Genomic DNA, 21,538 nt, shown 5'->3' on the forward strand with positions numbered 1-21,538 from the left:
GCGAACGAAATGGCTCTTAGAGCCGACTCTTTGACGTGAACGACGCGAGCCGGCTCCTTATCGCGAGCCGTCACGTGGTTTTTTTTTTCTTTCTTTCTCTCAGCCTCTCTCTCGCACTTTTTTTCCGCTTCACTCTGCACGCGAGCCTTGTGCTTTACGCTGGGCAGAGGGGGGAGGGGCGGTAGTTACACTCAGTAGCACAGGAACAGAGCCAGAGAGAGAGAAAGAGAGGCAGGGACAACAACATTAGAAAGGTATAGTAATCATCCACAACTATTTTCGGTTGCAGATGATAAAGGATTGAGAAAGTTTATTCATGCAGGTCCATATGACAGAGAATATGCATGTTCTTTTAGTTTTCATATTGTAATTTATATTTAATTGTGTTGTGGTTTGCAGTGTTTTGTGTTCTTTTCGCTTTAAATTTGTGAAAGGAAAAAGCTGAAAATGTAAATAGTTAAAACTTGAAATGTGAATAGTTGATTTTTGTATTAGATGATTTATTTATTACATTTTATGTGGAGTGAATAAATAAAAGTATATTTACGGTGGCCCCTAGAGACAAAGCACATACAAACTTCAAATCACGTACGAACTCTGAAGCATGTACAAACTCCAAAACACGTAAAAACACGTACAAACTCCAAAACACGTAAAAACTCCAAAACACGTAAAAACACGTACAAACTCCGAAGCACGTAAAAACTCAGAAGCATATAAAAACTCAGAAGCACATAAAAACTCAAAACACGTACAAAAGAACAACAGAAGTGCTCCAGGATGCTGGGCGCAGTGTTGAGCCTTTGTTATCTTGTGGCTACACAAGCCAGCAAGTACCAATGACTGGTGTGTGGTAATAACAGGTAAATGAACTTTTTTTTAAATTATTTGAATATATATATGAGTGCCTGTGTATAAATACACAAACAATACACACATGCTTTCAATTGTGTAATTTAAGTGATCTAGTAGCTCTGCTTTGGAAGTTCAGTTCATGCTAGAAATGTGTTTTGGAGTTTGTACGTGTTTTGTCTCTAGGGGCCACCGCATATATTTATATATAAACATATATAAATAAAACCACTTGTTTTTACGTTAGTAATTCCTTTTGTGCATAATTTTATATTATTGTTAATAATAAATTAATTAAAGCAACAAAACAACCTGAAGAGCCGGTTCGGAGCCGAAAGAGCCGGCTCTTTTTAGTGAGCCGAACCGAAAGAGCCGGATCTCTAAAAAGAGCCGGAAATCCCATCACTATTACGCCCAAGTCTCACAGTCTTCCTGTTATGGGAGCAATAGAAGGATATATTGCGCCACATTAGGGGAAGTCAGTCCTACTCACATTTCTTAAGGAAGACAGAACCGTGCGCATAAAGCCCACAACAGTAGTCGAGGGGGAGTTGACTCAAAAAAGCTACTGAAATCCCAGTGTTTGTGTAGAGTGAGAAATTGGGTATGCATTATCTGACACAGCCGTATTAAATACTCTTAATAAAATCTATTTTATACTTCAACAAAGGTATTATCACCTTTGTTGGTAACGTATTACCAACATTGACATGTAAATGTTTATAAAGAAACCCATCATTGACATTTAATATTCTTCTCTTGGGTGCCTCCTGAAGGGGGCACAATGGCTCTCCTGCTGTCACTTGAATACTCTTTGCTTACACTGGCCTTCTGCATATCCTTATTTACTGCATCTTGTGATTTTCTTTGTTGTCTCTCACTTTTCGTCTCCATATTACACATTCTTTGTCCAATATATCCCTCCTCTCACTATCGCTCCCCTACACATGCCTAAACCATCTCAGCCTTGCTGCTCAAATTTTGTTCCCAAAACACTTATATCCAGTGAGTAGTTTTTTTATTGGCATACTTTATGCATAAAATAATAAGGCCGTGATATCTTGTTGTATCTTGCAGCAGAGATATACAGCATACACAGCATAAAAAGTGACGAGAAGACGTGTTGTAAACTTCCACTCACAATTTAGATAGTTGGTAAATGTTGAGAAAGGAAGTGTTGCAAGAGTTGTAGATCTTGTTCATGTGGCATAATCATGCTAGGCTGTGGTTGCTGCTGTACAAAAAAATGAAAAAAAGATTCAGTTATTTTCTCCCCTTTTCATATATTATATTATCTGTTGTTACACTGTGAATGTGTTACTGTTTTTGAAGTGTAGTCTGAAAAATATATAAAAAAAAAGGTCCCACAAAGTCAGGAGGGGAATTTAAAGGAGCTCAGTTTTGGTTTGTGATTTGTTCTGTTGGTTTTCTTTCACACACATACAATCAGTAAAACTTTACTGATATAACTGTTACTGTATTGCAGCACAAAACGGCTGACATGTAACTCAACTGCATTAAGGTTGATGTTATTTTCCTGCTATGCCCAACGGCCAGAAAGAAAAACCAACATTGGTTAAATACTTACTTACATACTTGACGATGACGTTGGTTGGGTGGGTTGATGTACAGTCATATATGTACAGGGTTGTACAGTAGGGGGCTGGGAACGCAGCCTTGCGGGGATCCGGTGCTGTAATATATATAAAGAATATACACTACCAGTCAGAAGTTTGGACACACGTTCTCATTTGATGGTTTTTTTTTTTTGTTTTTTTTTAACTTTCTACATTGTAGATACATACATACATAAAACCTTTTACTTTGTTGGCAGTGCTGCAAACCCTTGGCCTTCTCTCAGTGAGATTCATGATGTAGTCACCTGAAATGATTTTCGCTCTACAGGTGTGGCTTGTCATTGGTTGAATTTCTTGCCTTTTAATGGGGTTGAGGCCATCAGTTGTGCTATGTCAGGTTGGTAACACAGCTGACAGCCCTATTTGACAACTGTTAGGATTCATATTATGACAAGAACCAACCAGCTAAGTAAGACAAATAACAGTTCATCATTATTTGAAGAACTGGAGGTCAGTCAGTCCAGAAAACTGCTAACACTGAATGTGTCCCCAAGTGCAGTTGCAAAACCAACAAATGGCAATATTGGCTCACATGAGGACCGCCCCAGGAAAGGAAGAGTCACCAGCCTCAGAAATCATTCCCAAAATTAACAGATTACTAGGGACTACTAAAGATTACTAGCGACTACTAAGAAAAAGCAACAAGCAGAAGAGATTGGTTTGAGCCAAGAAACCAAGGAATGGATATTAGACTAATGGAAATCTGTGCTTTGGTCTGATGAATCCACCCGCCTTGCCTTCGCATGACACAGAAAAGGTGAAGCCAGGTCTCTACATGCATGGTTTCCACTGTGAAGCATGCAGGTGAGTGCATTTTCCTCTGTGCTGTGTGAGGCTGGAGGTTGACCTGTTCTGAACAACTATTGGCAATCAGCTCATCAGCAAATATACAATGATTAATTTAAAAAGACAATGGAATAAATAATGTATTTAGAATGATAGTTATTCCATTGTAAATATCTAACATCCCTCCTAAAGTTTGAAAAATCCTAAAAAGTGTAATCTGGATTTTCTATGACATCAATGCTCAAAATTTCACTTGGCAATCTAGAATAATATAAATATTTTTCATTGTAAAAAGTTAATTATGAAATCAAAATTGACTCTAGTTCAAAGTCCTTATGTGCTCTTGATTTGAATTTCTCATCACACTAAGTCATTGACTCCTGTTTATTCTTTATTAAGAGCCTTCTACAGCCATCAAACTCTGCATATACTCAACACTATGATGTAAAAAAAAATAGATATCTTTTTATAAACGTATTACAATGAAGTCAGTGTTCAAAGTGTAATACTGTAATACTGATCTTGCCCCCAGCCCACCTCAATTTTTTGTTCTTGTGCCGGTGCCTCTAAGGCGATACTGAGTTTCGCCAGTAGGTGGCAGTAGCGACTCAAACAAACGAGTGACTGGCAAATCCCTTACAAAAGTAACGCAGGCCAGTTTTGGTAATGGAAGCCTTCAGTAACACCTAACTGCTGTTTTGCTGTGTTTCAGAGCAATAAACCTCAATTTGCACCTGGATGAACCTTGTCTTCCTTCAGCATGTAACAGTAACATAAAGTTATTCTGGCTTGTGATCAATTTGTAAGTGATTTATGAGTCAGTTATGAGACTAGTTAACCCCTACTAAATCTACTATTATATGCTATTGTTTATTATTAGTACATTTTCTACATATTACGCCATACCAATAGGAAAAACTCTGGGCCAGACGCAAACAATCAATTAAATAAATGAAACAATGAATATCTAATGCGTGTTTGCATGCTCACCCACTGCAGGTGAGTCTGTTTTGGTCATGTGATTTCATGCAAATTCACAGTGCAGAGGCGACAGTGTCTGCTCATGCTGAGAACACAATATGGAGGCGGACCCTGATAGACATCCAGCCTCCAAGCAACACTGAAGGAAGCCAACATTAAACATCTGAATTAAACAACGTGAACAGAAAAGAGCTACATTATCAGGAGTATTGACTAACTACTGAAAAGTTTATAATAAATGCAGCACTATTTGTATGACTCAGTGTAGCTGTAAATGTATTGTGTTTATCATTACTATATGCACATTAGTCAAGCTTTCAGATATGTGACCCCCTCCATTGTCATTAACAGGATTACATTCTTCTTTGTGGGTTTTGTTTTTGCTATCGGTTTTGTGCTCTCATTTATTAACGACTTTAATTTGAAGTACCAATCTCTAAAATGGGTCACCGCATTGGGATCCAAGTTACAAATGATACGCAATGATGCTTGAAGAATTTAATATTAAATTGTTTGTGCAGACTGTACAAAGTACAGCATACTGTAGATCATTGAAAGTCTTCAGTAATGTCTATTTGAAGCAAACACATCTCAGAGTAATTCACTTTGAACATTTTTTTAACTCGGGAAAAGCAAAGAGATTAAAGCTCACTTGTTTTAGCATTCATGACAAATTTAACATATTTTGGTCTTATCAGTATTTATACATTCCAGTAATACATTTCAAATGTCCATCCATCCATTCGCTTCCGCTTATCCTTTTCAGGGTCACGGGGGGTGCTGGAGCCTATCTCAACTCTCATAGGGCTACACCCTGGACAGGTCGCCAGTCTGGCACACAGAGACAGACATCCATTCGCACTCACATTCACACCTATGGGCAATTTCGAGTTTCCAATTAACGTAACCCACTAACTGCATGTCTTTGGCCTGTGGGAGGAAGAACCCACGCAAACATGGGGAGAACATGCAAACTCCACACAGAAAGACCCTGGCCTGATGGTGGAATTAAACTCAGGACCTTTTTACTGTGCGGCAACAATGCGAACCACTGTGCTGCCTCATTTCAAATGTGTTATTTACAATTAAGTGAAAACAAAACAAAAGAAAATAACTTGAATTTTGGATATAAAAACAACATGACAAATAAAACTTTTTTCCTAAACATTTGTTGAAAACAAACACTTAATAAATTACGGTTATAATTATAGCCATATAATATCTGAAAATTCTTCAGCAATGTTTCTTTGAAACAAACAGAGCCCAGGGTAATTCACTTTGATTGAAAAGCATTCTAATGGCAACATGTACATCACTTATACCCTAAGTTTGTTTTTATTTGAGATCGTACACCATAACTGAAAGCCCATTTCAAACCTACACAACAACCTTCTACGTAACTGACTTGCACTTCCCGAGAAAAATAACCACTGTTCAGTCGACACGTACCACAACGACCTGAATGGTGTGGAAGGCTGTGGTGTAGGGATAAATGGAGTTTCTAGTTCCAGCGTCATGTATGAAGTAGATTTATCGCAAAAGTCAAAATAGACCTTAAGATTTACCCTCTGGTGAATGCATTCAGAAACTTGCCCAAGGATATATTGGCATGCAGACTGAAGTAACCTTACATTAGTAGATGACCTGCTCTACCTCCTGTGCTCACCCCTCAAATCCACCGGTCAAGTTAAATTCAGTCAGACCTTTAAGGGTCGGGTCTCCCTTGTAAAAGAGATCTTTGGTCTCAATGGGACTAAACTGGTGAAATCAAAGTTAAATAAATAAAATAATGTTTGTTATGAGTACATTTTAAATATGCTGAACCTAAGTGTTCTCACAGTGCAAATCTTTGACTTACTATATAGAATAATTTCCAAATGACAGCAGGATCATATTCTATAAGAAACAGTTATCATGAGATCATTTTCATGCATCCATGTATTAGAAAGAGCTAAAACTGAAGTTATGGTCACAACACTACACACTTTGATAGCCACTCTCTGTGATTATTGGTACAGAGCAGTTAGTAGATTTAAAACAGGTGGGTACTTGGAGTTCAGAGACACGCTGCCCATCCTGAACTGGAACAACTGGGCTTAAGATGCTTTCAGGGCTGTTTCTAAGTGACTCCTCCTCCGACTTGTCCAAATGTTCCTTATGCTCAGTATTTCTGTGCTCTAAAAGCGAAGCATCAGGCTGCCTCACCAAACTTGGAATTTCCTGATAGTCGTCATCCACTGCAAGAAAACTGTGTGACCCTATGGGCACACATATGGGGACCTCTTGATAGGACATGTCTGTTGATAGAAGAGGTGAAACCACTGATGGTGAAATACCACTTAGTTGTGCAGGAACTTGACAAGCTGGTATCTGGTGATCCGGACATCTCTCCATTCCACTGTTACTGGGATGGTAAATAGAGTCACAAAGCATTTCAGCCGTCCCCTGGGTGTTTAAGTTGTCTGTCATAGTCTGATGTAAACAGCCAGGAAGAAGGAAGTGATAGGTTTTATTTTCAAATGCAGATACTCCAGAACTCGTTTCAGAGAATAATTCACTTCCTTGTGTATTGTTTGACTGTGTCGGGAGACTGGTGCTCACTGGTAATATTGGGCAAATATTTGGGAATATTTTACAGAGCTCATTCTTAGCAGCTTTAGCAATAGAAGATTCTCCATTCACAGCAACGGGGCTTTCAGTATTTGTATAACTTAGATCAGAGGAACCCGTGCTGACCCCACTGCTTTGCTGAAGGCTTCCACAGCTTGTGTCTGTCAATGACACCTTCGACCTGAATACAAAGAAACAATTACTGAAACTGCCAGATATAAATCCTCAAGGAAATGTCTTGTAATGGTGATGCATCAATGCAGTCAATACTAACCCCAGTTCACTGTCATCTGGAATAAGGGTCTCAACATGTATGGGGATGGTAATGATGGGTTCAAGTTTCAAGACCTAAGCAAAATGAATGAACAGTCTTAAACATTTCAGTTGAAGGAGGAAAATCTTTTGGAACTTTAGTATGTTTCTCAAAGTGCCTTTTGTATTCCTTAAGATATCATTTCTGGTTGACTTAGTTTGCCCTGTTTTTGGGACAATAGGATTTAGTGACTGATTTTACCGTAGAAAAAACCTGTTAAAAAATGCAGAGCTGGATTCTGATTTCAGCACAATTTCTGTTAAATCATAGCGTTTGTGAAGGCCATTTGACTCCAGGGCTGATTATGCCATGAACAATGAAAAATTAAATATAGTGTCACTTAAGACAGGCCACAAATTCAAGTTCAGCTGTAGTCCCTGCAGATCAGCTGATTTTTAGTGCCAGTCTTCATCAGCTGATGGCTAAGCAGATACATTTCTATTCTAATCGCCAAATGTTGTCCACTAGATGCATTAGATTTTCTTTTGACTATAACAGTCCTGATAAAACTGCTATTTATAGACCAAATGTAAATCCAATTATGGCAAATGATGAAAAAGTGATGCAATATAATAATTTAATGAAAATCACCAACAGATTTTAAATTGTTAATAATTATTAATAATAAAGTAAATGAATGCAACCATTGAAGTTAGAAGTTTTTGACCTCACCTGTCTCACCTTCTGCTCACTTGGATTAATATTAAGAAAAGAGGGATTTGTAGTTTTCGGAACTGCATCGTAATAGATTTTTCTCAACCTAAAAGGAAATGTAGGAAAAAAATGATGACCCCATTCAAATATTTAGGGGAAATATGCACTGACCGAGGCACAAGAAAAACTTGTTGATCTACATGACTCACTTTGCATAACAGCCATATTTAGCAATGCTGAGGATGACTGCAGCAATGCTGAGGGTGATAATGATAACCAACATCAGGTTGTGGCGGGAAGGACCTGTGAAATAACATGTATGAAACAAGTTTAATAATTGCAATCTTGCACAGATGTTATACAGCAGAGAGTAGAGCTGGGCGATATGAGATTTTTTCATATCACGATATGTTTTTTTCATTTCAGGCGATAACGATATCTATCACGATATAAGCCAAATAACTATATTTGTAAGATTTAAATGTGCCGTTGCTCACAAGTAAAATGTGAAATAATCAGCAGCTTGTTTTTAAATATTTATTTCCCATAATAAGTTCAACAGGGTAGATGTACTTAAGGAACATGAGACTTTTTCAGATAAATAAAGGCAAATATTGCAAACTACACAAAAGGCAGCCGCTAAAGCGTTTAAGTTTCAAAATAGAACAAATGAAACAGACTAAATTGTCAATTCCACTTAGAAACAAAATATTAATTCTAAAAATAAATCTTAGTTTGTTTTACAGAAGAACAGACAAAACTGACTAACTTTTGTCAATATCAAATAAACTGAGAACTAAAAGGAAATTCTCAATCTCTCCTTGTTGTATAGCTTAGCTTTTCAAACAGTTTTAACAGTTACTTTAGTCTGACAAAAGCCGAATGACGAATTAGCGCTTCCAGTCAGAGACTGAGGCTACGTCCACACGTACACGGGTATTTTTGAAAACTGAGATTTTCTGTTTTCGTTTTAAAAAATAATCCCGTCCACACATAAAGGCAGAAATGAAGGAAAACGCTGCTATGAACATGCCAAAGCAGCAGGTGGCGCTAGATTCCTAACCGTGCAGAAATGTTGGCCAATCAGAAGTCTAGAAGCCTCGGTGGGAAAAAGTAAACAAAGCTGCGGCATAGAAGCAGAACCGAGTCGTATGTGTGGACGGACAGTAACTGTGTGTATATGTAAGCATTTAAACACTGCAGAGAGTAGAATTAACAGTAACAGTATTGTAGAAATTCATTTCACCGAAACAATAACGCGGCGCACAGTGTGACCATGCACCAGTTTATTGTATTTCCAGACTTGCTTTCAGCACAATTTACAGTGCACGCTACTCTGTTTTTTGTCAGACTTGAAATAGCCGAAATACCTTCACACTACGGAACTTCTTTGGCTCTTCCGTTCGACAATCTCTCCGGCGTTGGAACCATCATCTGTTTTCTCTTCGGTCACGCTCATTTCCTCCATTACGCGCTGGCTCCATTACCCGCTGGCTGCTTCCCAAACAAACACACGTGCGGCTTGGCACTTGTGCTGTGCGTAGCAAGTCACGCGACGTGACGCTGCGGCTGTGATTGGTTCAGCTCTGTGCTACTGAATTTGGATCGGCTGACCTTTTTTTTTTTTTTTTTTTTTTTAAGAGGACAAGAGCAGCGAGGTCTATCGCGATAGCTTAATTTCTCTATCGAGTAAAAGTTATATCGCGATACATATCGTTATCGTTCTATCGCCCAGCTCTAGCAGAGAGATATAGTAGGATAAAGTGCATAGCATATGCTTATATGTCTGCTAACAGACTTGTATTTTGTGTTAGATGTGTTGTGTTGATGACACTGTGTGTCACTACTTAATGCTATATAATTCCTAAACAGTTTCTTCATATTGCCTCAAAAGGATAGTTTTTAGTTATTTTTTTATACCAATGAGAGTGTCCCATTGCATTTTTTTTTACTCTATGCAGCCTCCAAAATGTAAGTTACAAAGATAAAATATACATTTTTTAAAAAGTCTTCATACTCTATCTTATACACGGTATGAATGTTCAGATCGATACTACTTAAAACAGGACATAGCATCATAATTTATTGATTTATTGTTGCTTTGTTGTTCAGGAGATTAAAAAAGAGAAATTAAAACTGTACATATTATACATACAAACTTTTTATCTCTTTGCTTTTGAGATTTCCACAGATCCTTTATATTCGAATACACTTCTAAATTCACTTTTAATGTTACAATCTAAGCTGCTCATCTCCACTTTTCTCTGGAGACAACAGCTTACATGATAGTTAGTTTGAGAGTTAATATTAAAACTCATATTATTTTTCAGCTGAATGTGTAATAGAAATATAATTAGGGCCTCTTAACACAGTTAAGAAATACAGAATTTACTGTTTTACAACTGAATAAAGACAATTCTTACCAGTTTCAAATTCCCACTCTTTGCTACTGTCACTGAACTTGCCACTCAGACTTAAGAAGCTTTTCACGCTGACCACATATGCTGAACTGGGAGCCAGGTCTTGACCTTTTATTACATAGTAATTTAGTTCATCAACTGTGGCTGGTTTGAAAGGTCCAGATGTCTAGTATGGAGGAACAAAAATGAGTTTGACAGTTGTCCATGTTTACATCTCCAGAACAAATAGTTACTGTGGCATTGTTCCTACCTTTTCTGTTTCTCCTTTTTTATAGTAAGTCACCACAGCAGTCATTTCATTGTTTAAAAATCCCTTCATGTTTGACGTCCACTTGACTTCAAAATTCCCTTCGAGTTCATTGACTGATTTGATTGTTGGAGTTTTTGGTTTTACTGTACAGAAACAAAAGAGCATTAAAGTGAATATTTGTTCACCTCCAGAGAGTCTTTCTGGCAGATGCAGAGTTATGGGAAATAATTTGAAAGAAGCCAACGTACTGCTCTCCATGACATTGATAGCTTTTGACTCCATGATGTTGCCATCTTTCCAGACTTTTGCTGTGAGAGCTTCTCCTAACACACGCATCAGTTTGAAGGAGCAACAACACTTTCCAATGCCACACTGTTGTACAGCGCAGTTCTCCTCACTGGGGAGCAAAGGATAATATGCAAAACACTTTAAACATTCATATGCCACAGCATATTTACACTGTCAGCCACAGCATTGAAACCACAGACAGATGAAGAAAGTAACAAGTAATGACTACACATTAAATGCAGTGTTAATGATTAACCTTGGATTCCAGTTACACCCAACCAATCATCTTTGGATCATGCTAACCTCCTGCTACAACAACGCCACATTTTTATCCTTTGTACACATGTCCCACATACTGAGGCAGTGTTACTCTAGTTTACTAAAGTCATTGTTTAAACAGCACAAAAATTATGGAATAAAATTAACAGTGCTCATCTATTGACATATTCCCCTGAATCCCAAAGAAGATTAACAGACAGAAAAGCAGCTGAAATTTGTCAACTGTTTAACACTTATTGATTAAAAAAACAGCCTAAAGAAAAAAAAACAAATTTGGGAAAACTGTACATATTGTAAAAGTACAATATGTTTGTTCTTCACAAGAATGTACCAACCATTTAACTGCCATAGCTTATTATTTTAGTTTTTTGCTGTTTTTTTTTTTTAAAGTTTGATATAACTCTGTGCACATTCATTTTACCTCTCAGCACCAGTAATACCGAGTTTGCTGGGATTTCCACTGAGAACTTCCACACAACAAGAACTGTCTAGAAAGTGAATGAGGAACACAACGAAGAGCAAAAATCCAAACATCCCAATCTAACTGAGAATCCACTCAGTGTGCCAATGCAAGTCCGGTCCACATACAGCCGACCCAGGAACCCCCACACAGGGCAGATACCCTCAGATAAATCGTGTCTATACCCGGACACGTAGGAGCTAGTAGCAAAAGCAGCACCCAGTCAAAGTAAGCCTGTTGGTTTTAATGCCATGGCTGATCGGTGTAATACTAAAATCATCGATTAAAAACACACCGGGCATACTTGTCTTGGACTTGGAGAGTCATGCTGTACTCAGTGCAGTTTTGCAGCTCCAGCTCACACTGCATCACCTGGTCAAAGTCGTACGTACATTCAAGGTTGAAGCCAATTGTCGGATTCTTTCCTGAACGAAACATATTATACAAGTACGAAAATTATGAGTGCTCACACAGGGCTCACACAAACTATCTAATTACAGTATTAATATTATTATTATTATTTTACTGTAAGCTACATACCAGGAAGTACGGCCGCAGTTATGTATCCAAAAAGAAGCACGGTATAAGAGATCCAGTTGCAAACTTGTCTGGAAGAAAAAACGAAAATAAGATATTTTCTTTTAACAAACCTGACGGATTCGTGAAGAAAGTCAAATTTACGTTATCCAGGTTACCTGTTTGAATCCATTACGAGACAATTTAGTTCGCGTATTTTCATAGAAAGCGGTCTGCTCGGCTCCAGCCTAAATCCATTCGCACAGTGTGTCTCACAGTCTTTCTCATGTGAAAGCTGTTGCAGAATGCACCACTCATTTAGGGGAAGTCAGACTCACTGACTTTTCTTTGGAAGGACAGAACCGTGCGTATAAAAACGGGGGAGGGGGGAGTAGACTTACTGTAAAACACTGTAAAATCCCAGTTTGGCAGTAGAGTGGGAATATGGAAAGTTATGGAATAAAAACGATGGAATCATTTAAATTAAGCAAAATTTTCCTTTCTTTTTCCCGTGCACATTATCGACAGGAACTAACATTACCAATTATATTTTGTTGGGTCTCTAAAGTTCACTGGCTGTCCTCAGCTGTTTTATATTACATTTATGCTAAAAGTCTCTGACCGCTTGTGTGTCATACTGTCATAGACCTGCGTTAGGCTACGTATAGTAAACGGAACCTGAACATGAAATTATACAGCTTTCATGGAAACATTTTAAGCCTACTATTGCACATAATAAATAATGCCTTGATTCTAGAATTGCGATATGCCATTCTTGCACAAAGGTCGTTTTTATTATATGGAGAACATGAGAGGAAAAAATAAACCATGTATAAATAATTTGGAAAAAAGTTATGATAAACACGGTATGATTATTTGTGACAAGCTAGACAATAAACAAGACAACAAACACAAATGATTCTATTCTATTCTTAAGGATATTTCTAATTGGCAAATTACTGCTGCAGTTTTGCAGTTTGATTTAAAAAAATACAGTTCACATTTTCAGCATTTTTTGCACAGTCAATAGCCATGACGTGACATAAATTTATATATAGACTTATTTTAGGTTCAAAACATAACACACAATTACAAGAAACCTTAGACCCATACCAGGCACATTTTAATGAATGTATACCCATGTATAGTGTAGCACTAATTTTCATTCACTGATGATGTAAAAGGGGAGGAACATGTTTTAGTCACATTGACAGGAGGTTTATATGTCCCCTTTCATCTTCTTCCACAAAGTGGAATGTATATAAAGCAAGTTGTGGTGTTTAACATGAATGTATTCTCAGAGGAATTTCCTTGTTGGAAGTCAAACTGCCATTGTTCGGGTGCAGGAGTCAAACCTGAGTTGTGTTGGATGTATTTTGGTTATATAAATGTATTGAGGGTTACACTTTACTTTACTTTAAGTTTTTCCTCTGTATGTGTTTCAGGGTAATTTTCGGATCTCTGCCAACTTAGAACACCTGGGCAGTGTGCTCCCTGACTTCAAATATATTACTGGCACTCCACACTCATGTATCCACGCCCAAGACTGAGCCTACTGGTTTCTATACTGTGTTTTGTTTAACTGCCAAAACAGTGATCCTCACTTTTTGTCATGGCCTTATGAGCCAGGATGTTTCCTTGAACTGTCTGAAGTTCACTGAAAACAGGAAGTCAGCATGGAAAACAATGGGAAAAACATGTGTGCTTTTGTATGTATGTGCAAAGATAATTTCATCACGTATTTGAAGTATATGGAAATTAATTTGTGATATTATCAAATAAATAAAAAGATACATAATTTAAATACAAGTGTAAGTATTTCATATGAGACATAGAGACATAAAATGTACATGTTTAAAACTTGTTGTGTGAGAAGTAAACTGTTTGCTTTTGTGTGCAGTAAACTGAATCCAACCTTTTGAAGGCAAACCATTTCTCACTCACCATCGATAATTCCACAGTTTTCCCTTCTCCTCAGGTTAAGAGCCTTGGTGGCATCCTAGACAGTTCACTTTCCTATAAATCTCACATCAATAATCTCACCTGTTCTGCCTACTTCCATCTACGCAACATTAACAGATTACTTCCTTCTCTTTCCACCCAGTCTCCATTCTTGTCCACAGTCTTGTTACCTCCCGTATTGACTACTGCAATTCTCTTTTGCATGGTCTCCCCCAAAAATCCCTCCATAAGCTTCAACTGGTTCAGAACTCTGCTGCTCTCATTATCACCAGAACCCCCTCCTACCAGCACATCACCCCCGTTCTTCAGGAACTTCACTGGCTCCCTGTGAAATTCCGGATAATATTCAAACTTCTTCTGCTCACCTTCAAGGCCATTCATAACCTCGCTCCTCCTTACCTTTCTGACCTGTTAACCACTACCTGTTCACTTCGATCTTCTTCTTCTATCCAGCTTACTGTACCTTCCTTCCGCCTCACCACCATGGGAAGCAGAGCTGTCAGCTGCTCTGCTCCCAGGCTGTGGAACTCTCTGCCCCCAGAAATAAGAAACATTGGTTCTCTCCCCCAGTTTAAATCCCAACTCAAAACTCATCTTTTCAAATCTGCATATTCACTGTGAATCCACTGTTTGTTAATTTTATCTTGTGCTTTTGTTTTATTGTTCTTATTTTGCCATTGTTTTACTAAGTGTTTTATCCTATTGCAAAGTGTCCTTGGGTGACTTGAAAGGCGCTCATATATAAAATCTATTATTATTATTATTATTATTATTATTATTAATTGCATTTGTCCCTAACCACCAGAAACCCTCACGTTAACTTTTATCATGTGGAAAAAGGTTAGCGTTCATCCGTCAGCTTCACTGTGCTAATGTTATGCTAACGTAGCTGTTTTGCTAGTGATCACGTAGGACATCATTATATACCAGCTAGTCCGACTTCAGTAACCCTACAAAAGTCACTGCTGTACCTTTTAATTTTTTCAGAAATCTCTTAGTCAGAACATGGCATATCATGTTTAGGTGGAAACTAGCGAGCTAATTTCCTGCTAACTTCTAACTCCGTTGAATTTATTAAATCTGTTTTCATGGATGCCTGAATGTTAAACTTAATTGTTACACCTGGTAAAGCAGCAACGCTAATCATTTTATTAAAGATGAAAGAATTTAGACAGTTTTTAACTCTCAGTAATGCCGCAGTGTTCCTTTGACTTTGGGACCTGAAGCAAACGGAGTTTTGAACCCAGATTACTCCGCAAGGCTCCTGACTACGGCAGCCGTACCGCTCCGCCAAGCCATCAGGCGGTGCCTTCATAGCTTACCAAAGTCGTACTAAAACATTTTTGACAGATTTCTGCACGCCATGTACTACATCAAATCGGTTCGAGGTCAGTAAGCACAACCAGAATTCATACATAAGGCACACTGTTGATTTTTGAGAGAATTAAAGGATTTTAAGTGTGCCTTACAGTGTGCAAAATACGTTATACAGAAGAAAAGAATATATCACGATATATATCGTTACCCCACATGCTTCAAATTATACCATGATATGGATTTTAGGCCATATCGCCCAGCCCTACTCAAGAACATCTCTTTAAACAGTCTTTTCTCTTACCATTGAGTTTCTTTTCAGATCCAGAATATATTAATTTACATGAAGTCTTTGTATGATATTGAAGCCTTTTTTGTGGTGAATTATGTACACAAGAATGTCCTAAAAGGGCTTTCTTAAATAATGTCTGATTTTTTTCTCTCTCTCAGTTGTCCTGTTAGGTTTCCTGTAGGTTTTGTTTCACAGCTTTCAATTTTCTCCTCAAACATAAAGTGGCTTGGTGCCAAAAGAAAGAAAAAATAGTCTGACGTACTAACCGATCAACTATTGCAGACACGGTCTGTTAAACACGGAACAATCAGGCTTACAACACATTGCAGGGAATCTGTCTGGTCTTGCAAGTGCATTGTCAAAGAAGACAGTTTCGTTTTTCCCTTTAGGTTTTTCAAAACACTAACCAATCCTGCACCAGCTATGGATATAAAATCTCAAGACTCGGTTGTGTTCCTAACATTGGACAAGCTGATTCTTTTTCACACGAAATTGTCTTAGACTCTGGATTGTACAACTAACATGTCGGCTTGGCGCAACAAACAAAACTACAGTTTTTTTTAGAAAGTTTAATGAAGAAACTAGACAAGCTGGTGCTCTTCAAGACAGCTAATAATTTCACACTGACAAATATGAGACAATCCTGAGTTTCAAGTTCTTCAAGTTCTCTTCTGGTTCAGTCCATCTGTTTGTGTCTAAAACAGACTTGAAAGATGATTCCTGATGTCTATCAGTAGGTTGTCAGTTAGTATTATTACTGGTACTTCTCATATATACACATTTTAAGCAGTGTTCTTTCAGAAATCTTCGGTATCTTAAATATTATGACACGTCACATTTATATTTTTTCATCGTCTCAGACCTTATAAAGCATATGGTGTTTGAAAGTAACCAAAAAGAGGTTGTGGGTTTTTTTTTATTTTAAATTAAACCACCTGTATATGTAAAATGAAATGCCATGTTTATATTTCCTTAAGAGGATATACTATTATTGAAGAGCTGTGTGCATTTTCCGCACCCATACATTACATTCTCTGAATAACTTAGGGTGGTGACCACTTAAAGAACAGCAGTTTTTCTTTTATTTGCAAAGCTATCCTTAATAAAGTACCATTCTATTTATTTAGAATGGTACTTTATTAAGGCTGAAGTTCAAGCCTTATTTTGAAGGTCTCTTACCGGATGTATAATCTATTTTTTATACTCGCTGGCTGCGGCCGCTTCTGCTCTCTGACTAAAATGTCTATCGTCAGTTTTGATAAATTACCTCAGGTATCAAAGATTTGGATCGCTCTGAGGCGGCTTGACAAAAAAGGTTCGTGAGTTTGTGTGAGTTTCTCGTCTTCTCGTCAGCCGTGATTTTTTTTTAATTACTCACTGATGTCAGTCTGTGCGTCTGTGTCCATGGCAACCAGCCCCTTTAACCCGTTAAAGTCAAAATGAGGATTGTGTGCTCATATTTTCTTTTTCTTTTTTTCCCCCAGATAATATAAGTTAAATCCATTTAAAAAAAAGTTTATATATTATTTTTTGCTTTATCAGGCAATAACGTACTCATAAATAACCCCCCAAAAGGGTAGGAGCATTTCGCTGGTGACTGTTATATTAGACCGCGAGCTCACATCTAAAATTATTTTATTTTATTTTTTTCTTCAAAAGAACCAAAGAGGGAACAAAAATCTGATTATAGGATTACTAGAATCATGCAATTGGGTATTTAGCAAATATATTAAACGGTTAATTTTAATAAGAGATGAATGAAATACTGTAACAATCAAGTGTTCAGATGTGAGTGTTTAAAATCCATGTCAAACATGGACAAACAACACACCAAAACATTTGTGCCTAATAGCCTATATATATATATATATATATATATATATATATATATATTTACATAACACTTACACATAATGTATATCTAAACAATCTGCAGTTAACTGAAAATACTAAACACAACAAATGTCTCTAGTTAACTATAAAGTCCATTCACTTGGATTGTAAATTTGATTTTTCATGATACTCATGTGAAGTGTGCTACCATGCATTCAAACACAGTATATGTAAATCCAGCTTTCTCATGACGGCCATAAGACATAAATAAGCACTTCTGTGTTGAGAGAGATTATACTAAATATACTGCTTTTTAGATCTGATGCACTGATAACATTCAATTAAGTTCAATCCAATTCAATTTAATTTTATTTATCAATCAATCAATCAATCAATCAAAATTTATTTATATAGCACATTTTTAAGACCGAAGTACACCAAAGTGCTTTCCATTAAAATCGCAGTACAAATAAAATCACAATGAAATATAAATTACAAATATATAAAATAAGATAATTACATAATCTAAATACAGAGCCAGATGTAAATTACCCTAATTCGCCTTAAATGCCAGGTCAAACAAATACGTTTTTAAACGTGATTTAAAAGACTGAATGGAATCTGACGCGCGAATATGAAGAGGGAGAGTATTCCATTATGTAACGTCAAATCACAAAAACAGTTGCCTCAAAGTGCCTATAACTATACTAACCAAATGTCCAGCTACTGGCATGTTTTCCACAGCATTGGTGGCTGTTTTGGCTTATATCTTTATAAATTATAAGTGAATGATTGATTAACCATTAATAAATGCACTGTTTGCAATTATGTAATGGTAACATTGTAAAAAGTAGACTCTTACATTTACTTTGCTGCAGATGAAAAAGTGGCTACTCTTCGAGAAGTGTCTATTCCCCCAGCTGCTGATGTTACCATCATTGTACAGGTATGCATTCATCCATCCATTGAGTCAGCCAATCAACTTTAAAATCTCCAAAGTTATACATTTAATTCTCACAAATATGCATTTAAAGCAGACATTAAATTTAAAGATTTAAAATGATCACAGTCCTCACAGCATTTGTTGAGATTTGATTAATCTTTTATGTGTAATTATGTAATTGTTCTTTCTTATCATGTGTATTTTTGGATTGATTTGTTTTGTTTTTGTTGTTTTGACTTTGACTTTAAATCATTGATTGTTAATATTATTAAGTATAAAACATGAATGTGCTCTTTTGTTGTTTACTTATTAAAATATTGCCCATTATATTATATTATATTACATCACCTTTTCAGATTGTCAGCAGTGCTTTTGGGCTGAACTGCTCCAATGTTGTGTTCAAGGTACATGTGTAAAATACAGGCATTTCTCTAAACGTTTAGTGGAAGTGGGTCCATGTGTCAAAAATGATTAATGAAAAAAAAAAAATTGGTGGGAGCTCTTGAAAACACAACAAGCTGATAAGTTTCCTCTGTGTGTAGATAAGGAACCATCATGGCCATCTTATCCCTCTGAACAGCTCCATCCCTGCTAACAGCAAGCACATGTATGTGGTCTGGTGATGTAAAAGTCTTTACATTTAATCACTGCATACTGAAAATATATAATCAAGCAGTTATATATTTTTCTTCACAGACCTTACGTGCTTGAGGTTGCAAAGATCTTTCAGCATGGTAATCAGTGTGTTTATCTTTAACAGTCTGTAAATGTTTCTACATTTCATAATCCTGTTAATGGAATAACTACAGCCAATCAGCTTAGCTTATGGGATATACAAAGGCAATGGAATTATGAACAAACCTTGTATCAAATGTGGTGCTGGGAGGGGTCCCAGCACCTCTATTCTGGAAAAAGTATTTGCAATGATTCATTTGCTGTAAAAGAAAAATAGAACATAATATAAAGTATTAGATTTTCTTGTCATGGGACAGTTTTTTAAACAACAGACAGAAATTTTAGAAGGTATCACAAATGGAATATCCTAAAGACTACTCTTGGTCAGCATCCACATCCTGTGAATGGAACCGCAGCTTTAATAGTAGCAGTGAATGGACTCGTTTTCCTTTATTTTGGATGGGAAACACATGAAACACTTAAACATGAATCAGTTTATCATGGCTAAATTATTCTACAAATAGTAAAGAAGATACAGAAAGAAAGATCACTACAATGTATAGTCCTGAACAAAAAGGCACCTTTTTGATTTCTGTTTGGTTTCATATTACTTCAGTGTGTCCCAAGCCGAGAACCATCCCCATGACTGTGATCAATAAAACTATGAACACAAGACTACAGACTATTGAAAGAAGGGTAAGTGCAAGTATTCTTTAATGAGAGTACAGTACAGTTAGTGGTTTGGCAGTAGTCCACAGACTGATCTCCGAATGAATATATTAACGACTTAATAACAGATGCTACTTGTCTGTAAATGATTTTAGATTGTATTTTTAATTATAGATACAGAGACTGGAAGACCTTCTTCCTCAAGTCAAACTCAGGCGTAATGAAAAACTAACCCAGGTATTTAAACTTTCTTAAAGCGGTGAATGCACTGAGAAACGCAGAACCATATTGAAGAGTTTTAGCCTCTTCATCAAATCTCTTAACCCATTAAATCCCCAAAATTTCCCTGCAAAATAAGTGCATGCATTTTACTCCTTAGACATCCCCTACACACAATATGTTTAATTATTTTTTAATGTCGTAGGGGCTTAGAGCAGCAAAAGTTGTTCCCAGTGGGTTTAAATGGGTTAATATTACAGTGAGTTTTTAAAAAATCAAACACCTGGTCATTATCTTTTTGTTTGTATCAGGAAATTGAATGTCTCAACCAGAAGTTGAGGTTTCTTCATCAGAGAATGCAGGTAAATCAAAAGTAATTATCATCCAACTTCTGCACACAGGGTAGTTTAGTAACTAACTTAAAAAGTGAAAATCTATTATGGCACATTCACATAGGATAAGGCAGGGTAAGATATCCTTTATCGATCCCCTTCAATTCATTCCCTTCCTTTCACTCATCAGCATAAGGAGCAGTTGGTATTCACTGTCAAAATATCTGGTGGACCAACTCCAGTTAGAAGCCAGTGCCTTGAACAAACACAAGCTGACATGAGAATTAACCTAGCGTATTTTTTTTTTTTAATTATAAATTAAAATAAAGCAAAATCTGTGTCTTTTTTATATAATTCCTGTGTCTATTATGACATTGGGGATTTGTCTATTTATGTTGTGCTTTATCACTCATCTGCACCTTAAATAACAGATTGAGATATACAGCACTTTTATTTACTTTTATTTCAAATACAGTTGAGTATAATGAATAATGTGTGTTAGACATATTTACATTGTTTAGGTGTTTTTCTTTTATGTTGGTTCTGCTCTGAATTGTTGCAGGTAGCAAATTCTCACACATGGAAAGGGGTGTTGATCAGAGCCCCTCTGTGGTAAACTGAGAGCTGCATTTCAACTGCAGAGCAATGGTTATAATTGCCATCATGGTGCATCATGTTACTATGTACAGCTGGTTCATGATTTGTGTTTCCTATGTTATAGTGTTTCCAACTACTTATATTATTTATATTAGGATTTCAAACACCTGTAGCCATCCATCTAGTCACAGTCTGGACAAAAAGGCCTTAAACATTTAGATCACAGACTCGTGTTTGTATTCTCCAGGTTAATGCTGATAGTTCTTTCGTGTACTGCTTTTCTGTCTTCAAATGTAGTGAATATATTCCTGTCACCCACCCAAGTATAAGAGCAATATATCTGTAAGACCTTCACTTACTTGAGTAGCAAACAAGTAGCAAACTCATTTTGACTGGTGAACGATGAGTTTGACTGTATACTGTGTGTACCTTGAAATAAATAAAATAATTGAAGGAAAAAAAATAGTCTGACTGCATTATTTGTTATTAATATTTATTCATTTTGGAACTCTTATGCTCAGAATCTTTGTTGTTGTTTTCTCTTACTGGTTGTGAAAAAGACAATGGTTGCAAATGTTGGGCAATTTCCTGCCTTTGTAACAAATGATGCAAGCACTGAAACCGGTCAGGTCTGTCACACAGTGTTCAGTAATTTT

General features: G+C 36.8%; 2 protein-coding genes across 7 annotated transcripts; one reads left to right on the forward strand and one right to left on the reverse strand.

The window, feature by feature from the left end:
- Positions 1-4,520: 4,520 nt before the first annotated feature.
- LOC146583092 (uncharacterized) lies at positions 4,521-12,339 on the reverse strand. Of its 4 annotated transcripts, none has more exons than XM_085267160.1 (10): positions 12,226-12,339; positions 12,071-12,138; positions 11,835-11,955; positions 10,752-10,900; positions 10,504-10,646; positions 10,257-10,419; positions 8,043-8,136; positions 7,861-7,939; positions 7,141-7,214; positions 4,521-7,047 (listed from the first exon to the last, which is right to left on the reverse strand). In XM_085267160.1, the coding sequence occupies exons 1-10, from the start codon at positions 12,267-12,269 to the stop codon at positions 6,234-6,236; spliced, it is 1,749 nt and encodes a 582-aa protein (XP_085123286.1). In that variant the 5' UTR covers positions 12,270-12,339; the 3' UTR covers positions 4,521-6,233. The 4 variants fall into 4 exon arrangements, with proteins under 4 accessions (XP_085123286.1, XP_085123272.1, XP_085123280.1 ...); XM_085267146.1 differs by having other exon boundaries at positions 7,852-7,939; XM_085267154.1 differs by having other exon boundaries at positions 11,826-11,955.
- A 4,190-nt stretch (positions 12,340-16,529) lies between these two features.
- LOC146583093 (uncharacterized) lies at positions 16,530-21,439 on the forward strand. Of its 3 annotated transcripts, XM_085280396.1 has the most exons (9): positions 16,533-16,929; positions 18,326-18,393; positions 18,747-18,794; positions 18,933-18,997; positions 19,087-19,124; positions 19,682-19,761; positions 19,909-19,971; positions 20,265-20,315; positions 20,848-21,435. In XM_085280396.1, the coding sequence occupies exons 1-9, from the start codon at positions 16,797-16,799 to the stop codon at positions 20,899-20,901; spliced, it is 600 nt and encodes a 199-aa protein (XP_085136522.1). In that variant the 5' UTR covers positions 16,533-16,796; the 3' UTR covers positions 20,902-21,435. The 3 variants fall into 3 exon arrangements, with proteins under 3 accessions (XP_085136530.1, XP_085136522.1, XP_085136533.1); XM_085280404.1 differs by lacking the exon at positions 18,747-18,794 and having other exon boundaries at positions 16,530-16,929; positions 20,848-21,439; XM_085280407.1 differs by lacking the exon at positions 19,909-19,971 and having other exon boundaries at positions 20,848-21,436.
- The last annotated feature ends 99 nt before the right edge of the window (positions 21,440-21,538 follow it).

This window comes from Mchenga conophoros, linkage group LG1, assembly GCF_057382185.1.
Source record: "Mchenga conophoros isolate Kocher_MC1m ecotype Shallow Benthic linkage group LG1, M_conophoros_male_GT1.1, whole genome shotgun sequence".
Taxonomy (NCBI): Eukaryota; Metazoa; Chordata; class Actinopteri; order Cichliformes; family Cichlidae; genus Mchenga; species Mchenga conophoros.

Excerpts from the sequence above, each read along its gene's own strand:
- LOC146583092 (XM_085267137.1), bottom strand. The coding sequence starts at position 12,269 with ATGAAAATACGCGAACTAAATTGTCTCGTAATGGATTCAAACAG. Across the intron at positions 7,940-8,042 it reads AAATATGGCTGTTATGCAAA|GTTGAGAAAAATCTATTACG; the intron begins GTGAGTCATGTA and ends ATTTCCTTTTAG. Across the intron at positions 7,215-7,851 it reads GTGAGCAGAAGGTGAGACAG|GTCTTGAAACTTGAACCCAT; the intron begins GTGAGGTCAAAA and ends CATTTTGCTTAG.
- LOC146583093 (XM_085280396.1), top strand. The coding sequence starts at position 16,797 with ATGTATAATCTATTTTTTATACTCGCTGGCTGCGGCCGCTTCTGCTCT. Across the intron at positions 18,998-19,086 it reads CCTGCTAACAGCAAGCACAT|ACCTTACGTGCTTGAGGTTG; the intron begins GTATGTGGTCTG and ends TTTTCTTCACAG. Across the intron at positions 19,125-19,681 it reads TGCAAAGATCTTTCAGCATG|TGTGTCCCAAGCCGAGAACC; the intron begins GTAATCAGTGTG and ends ATATTACTTCAG.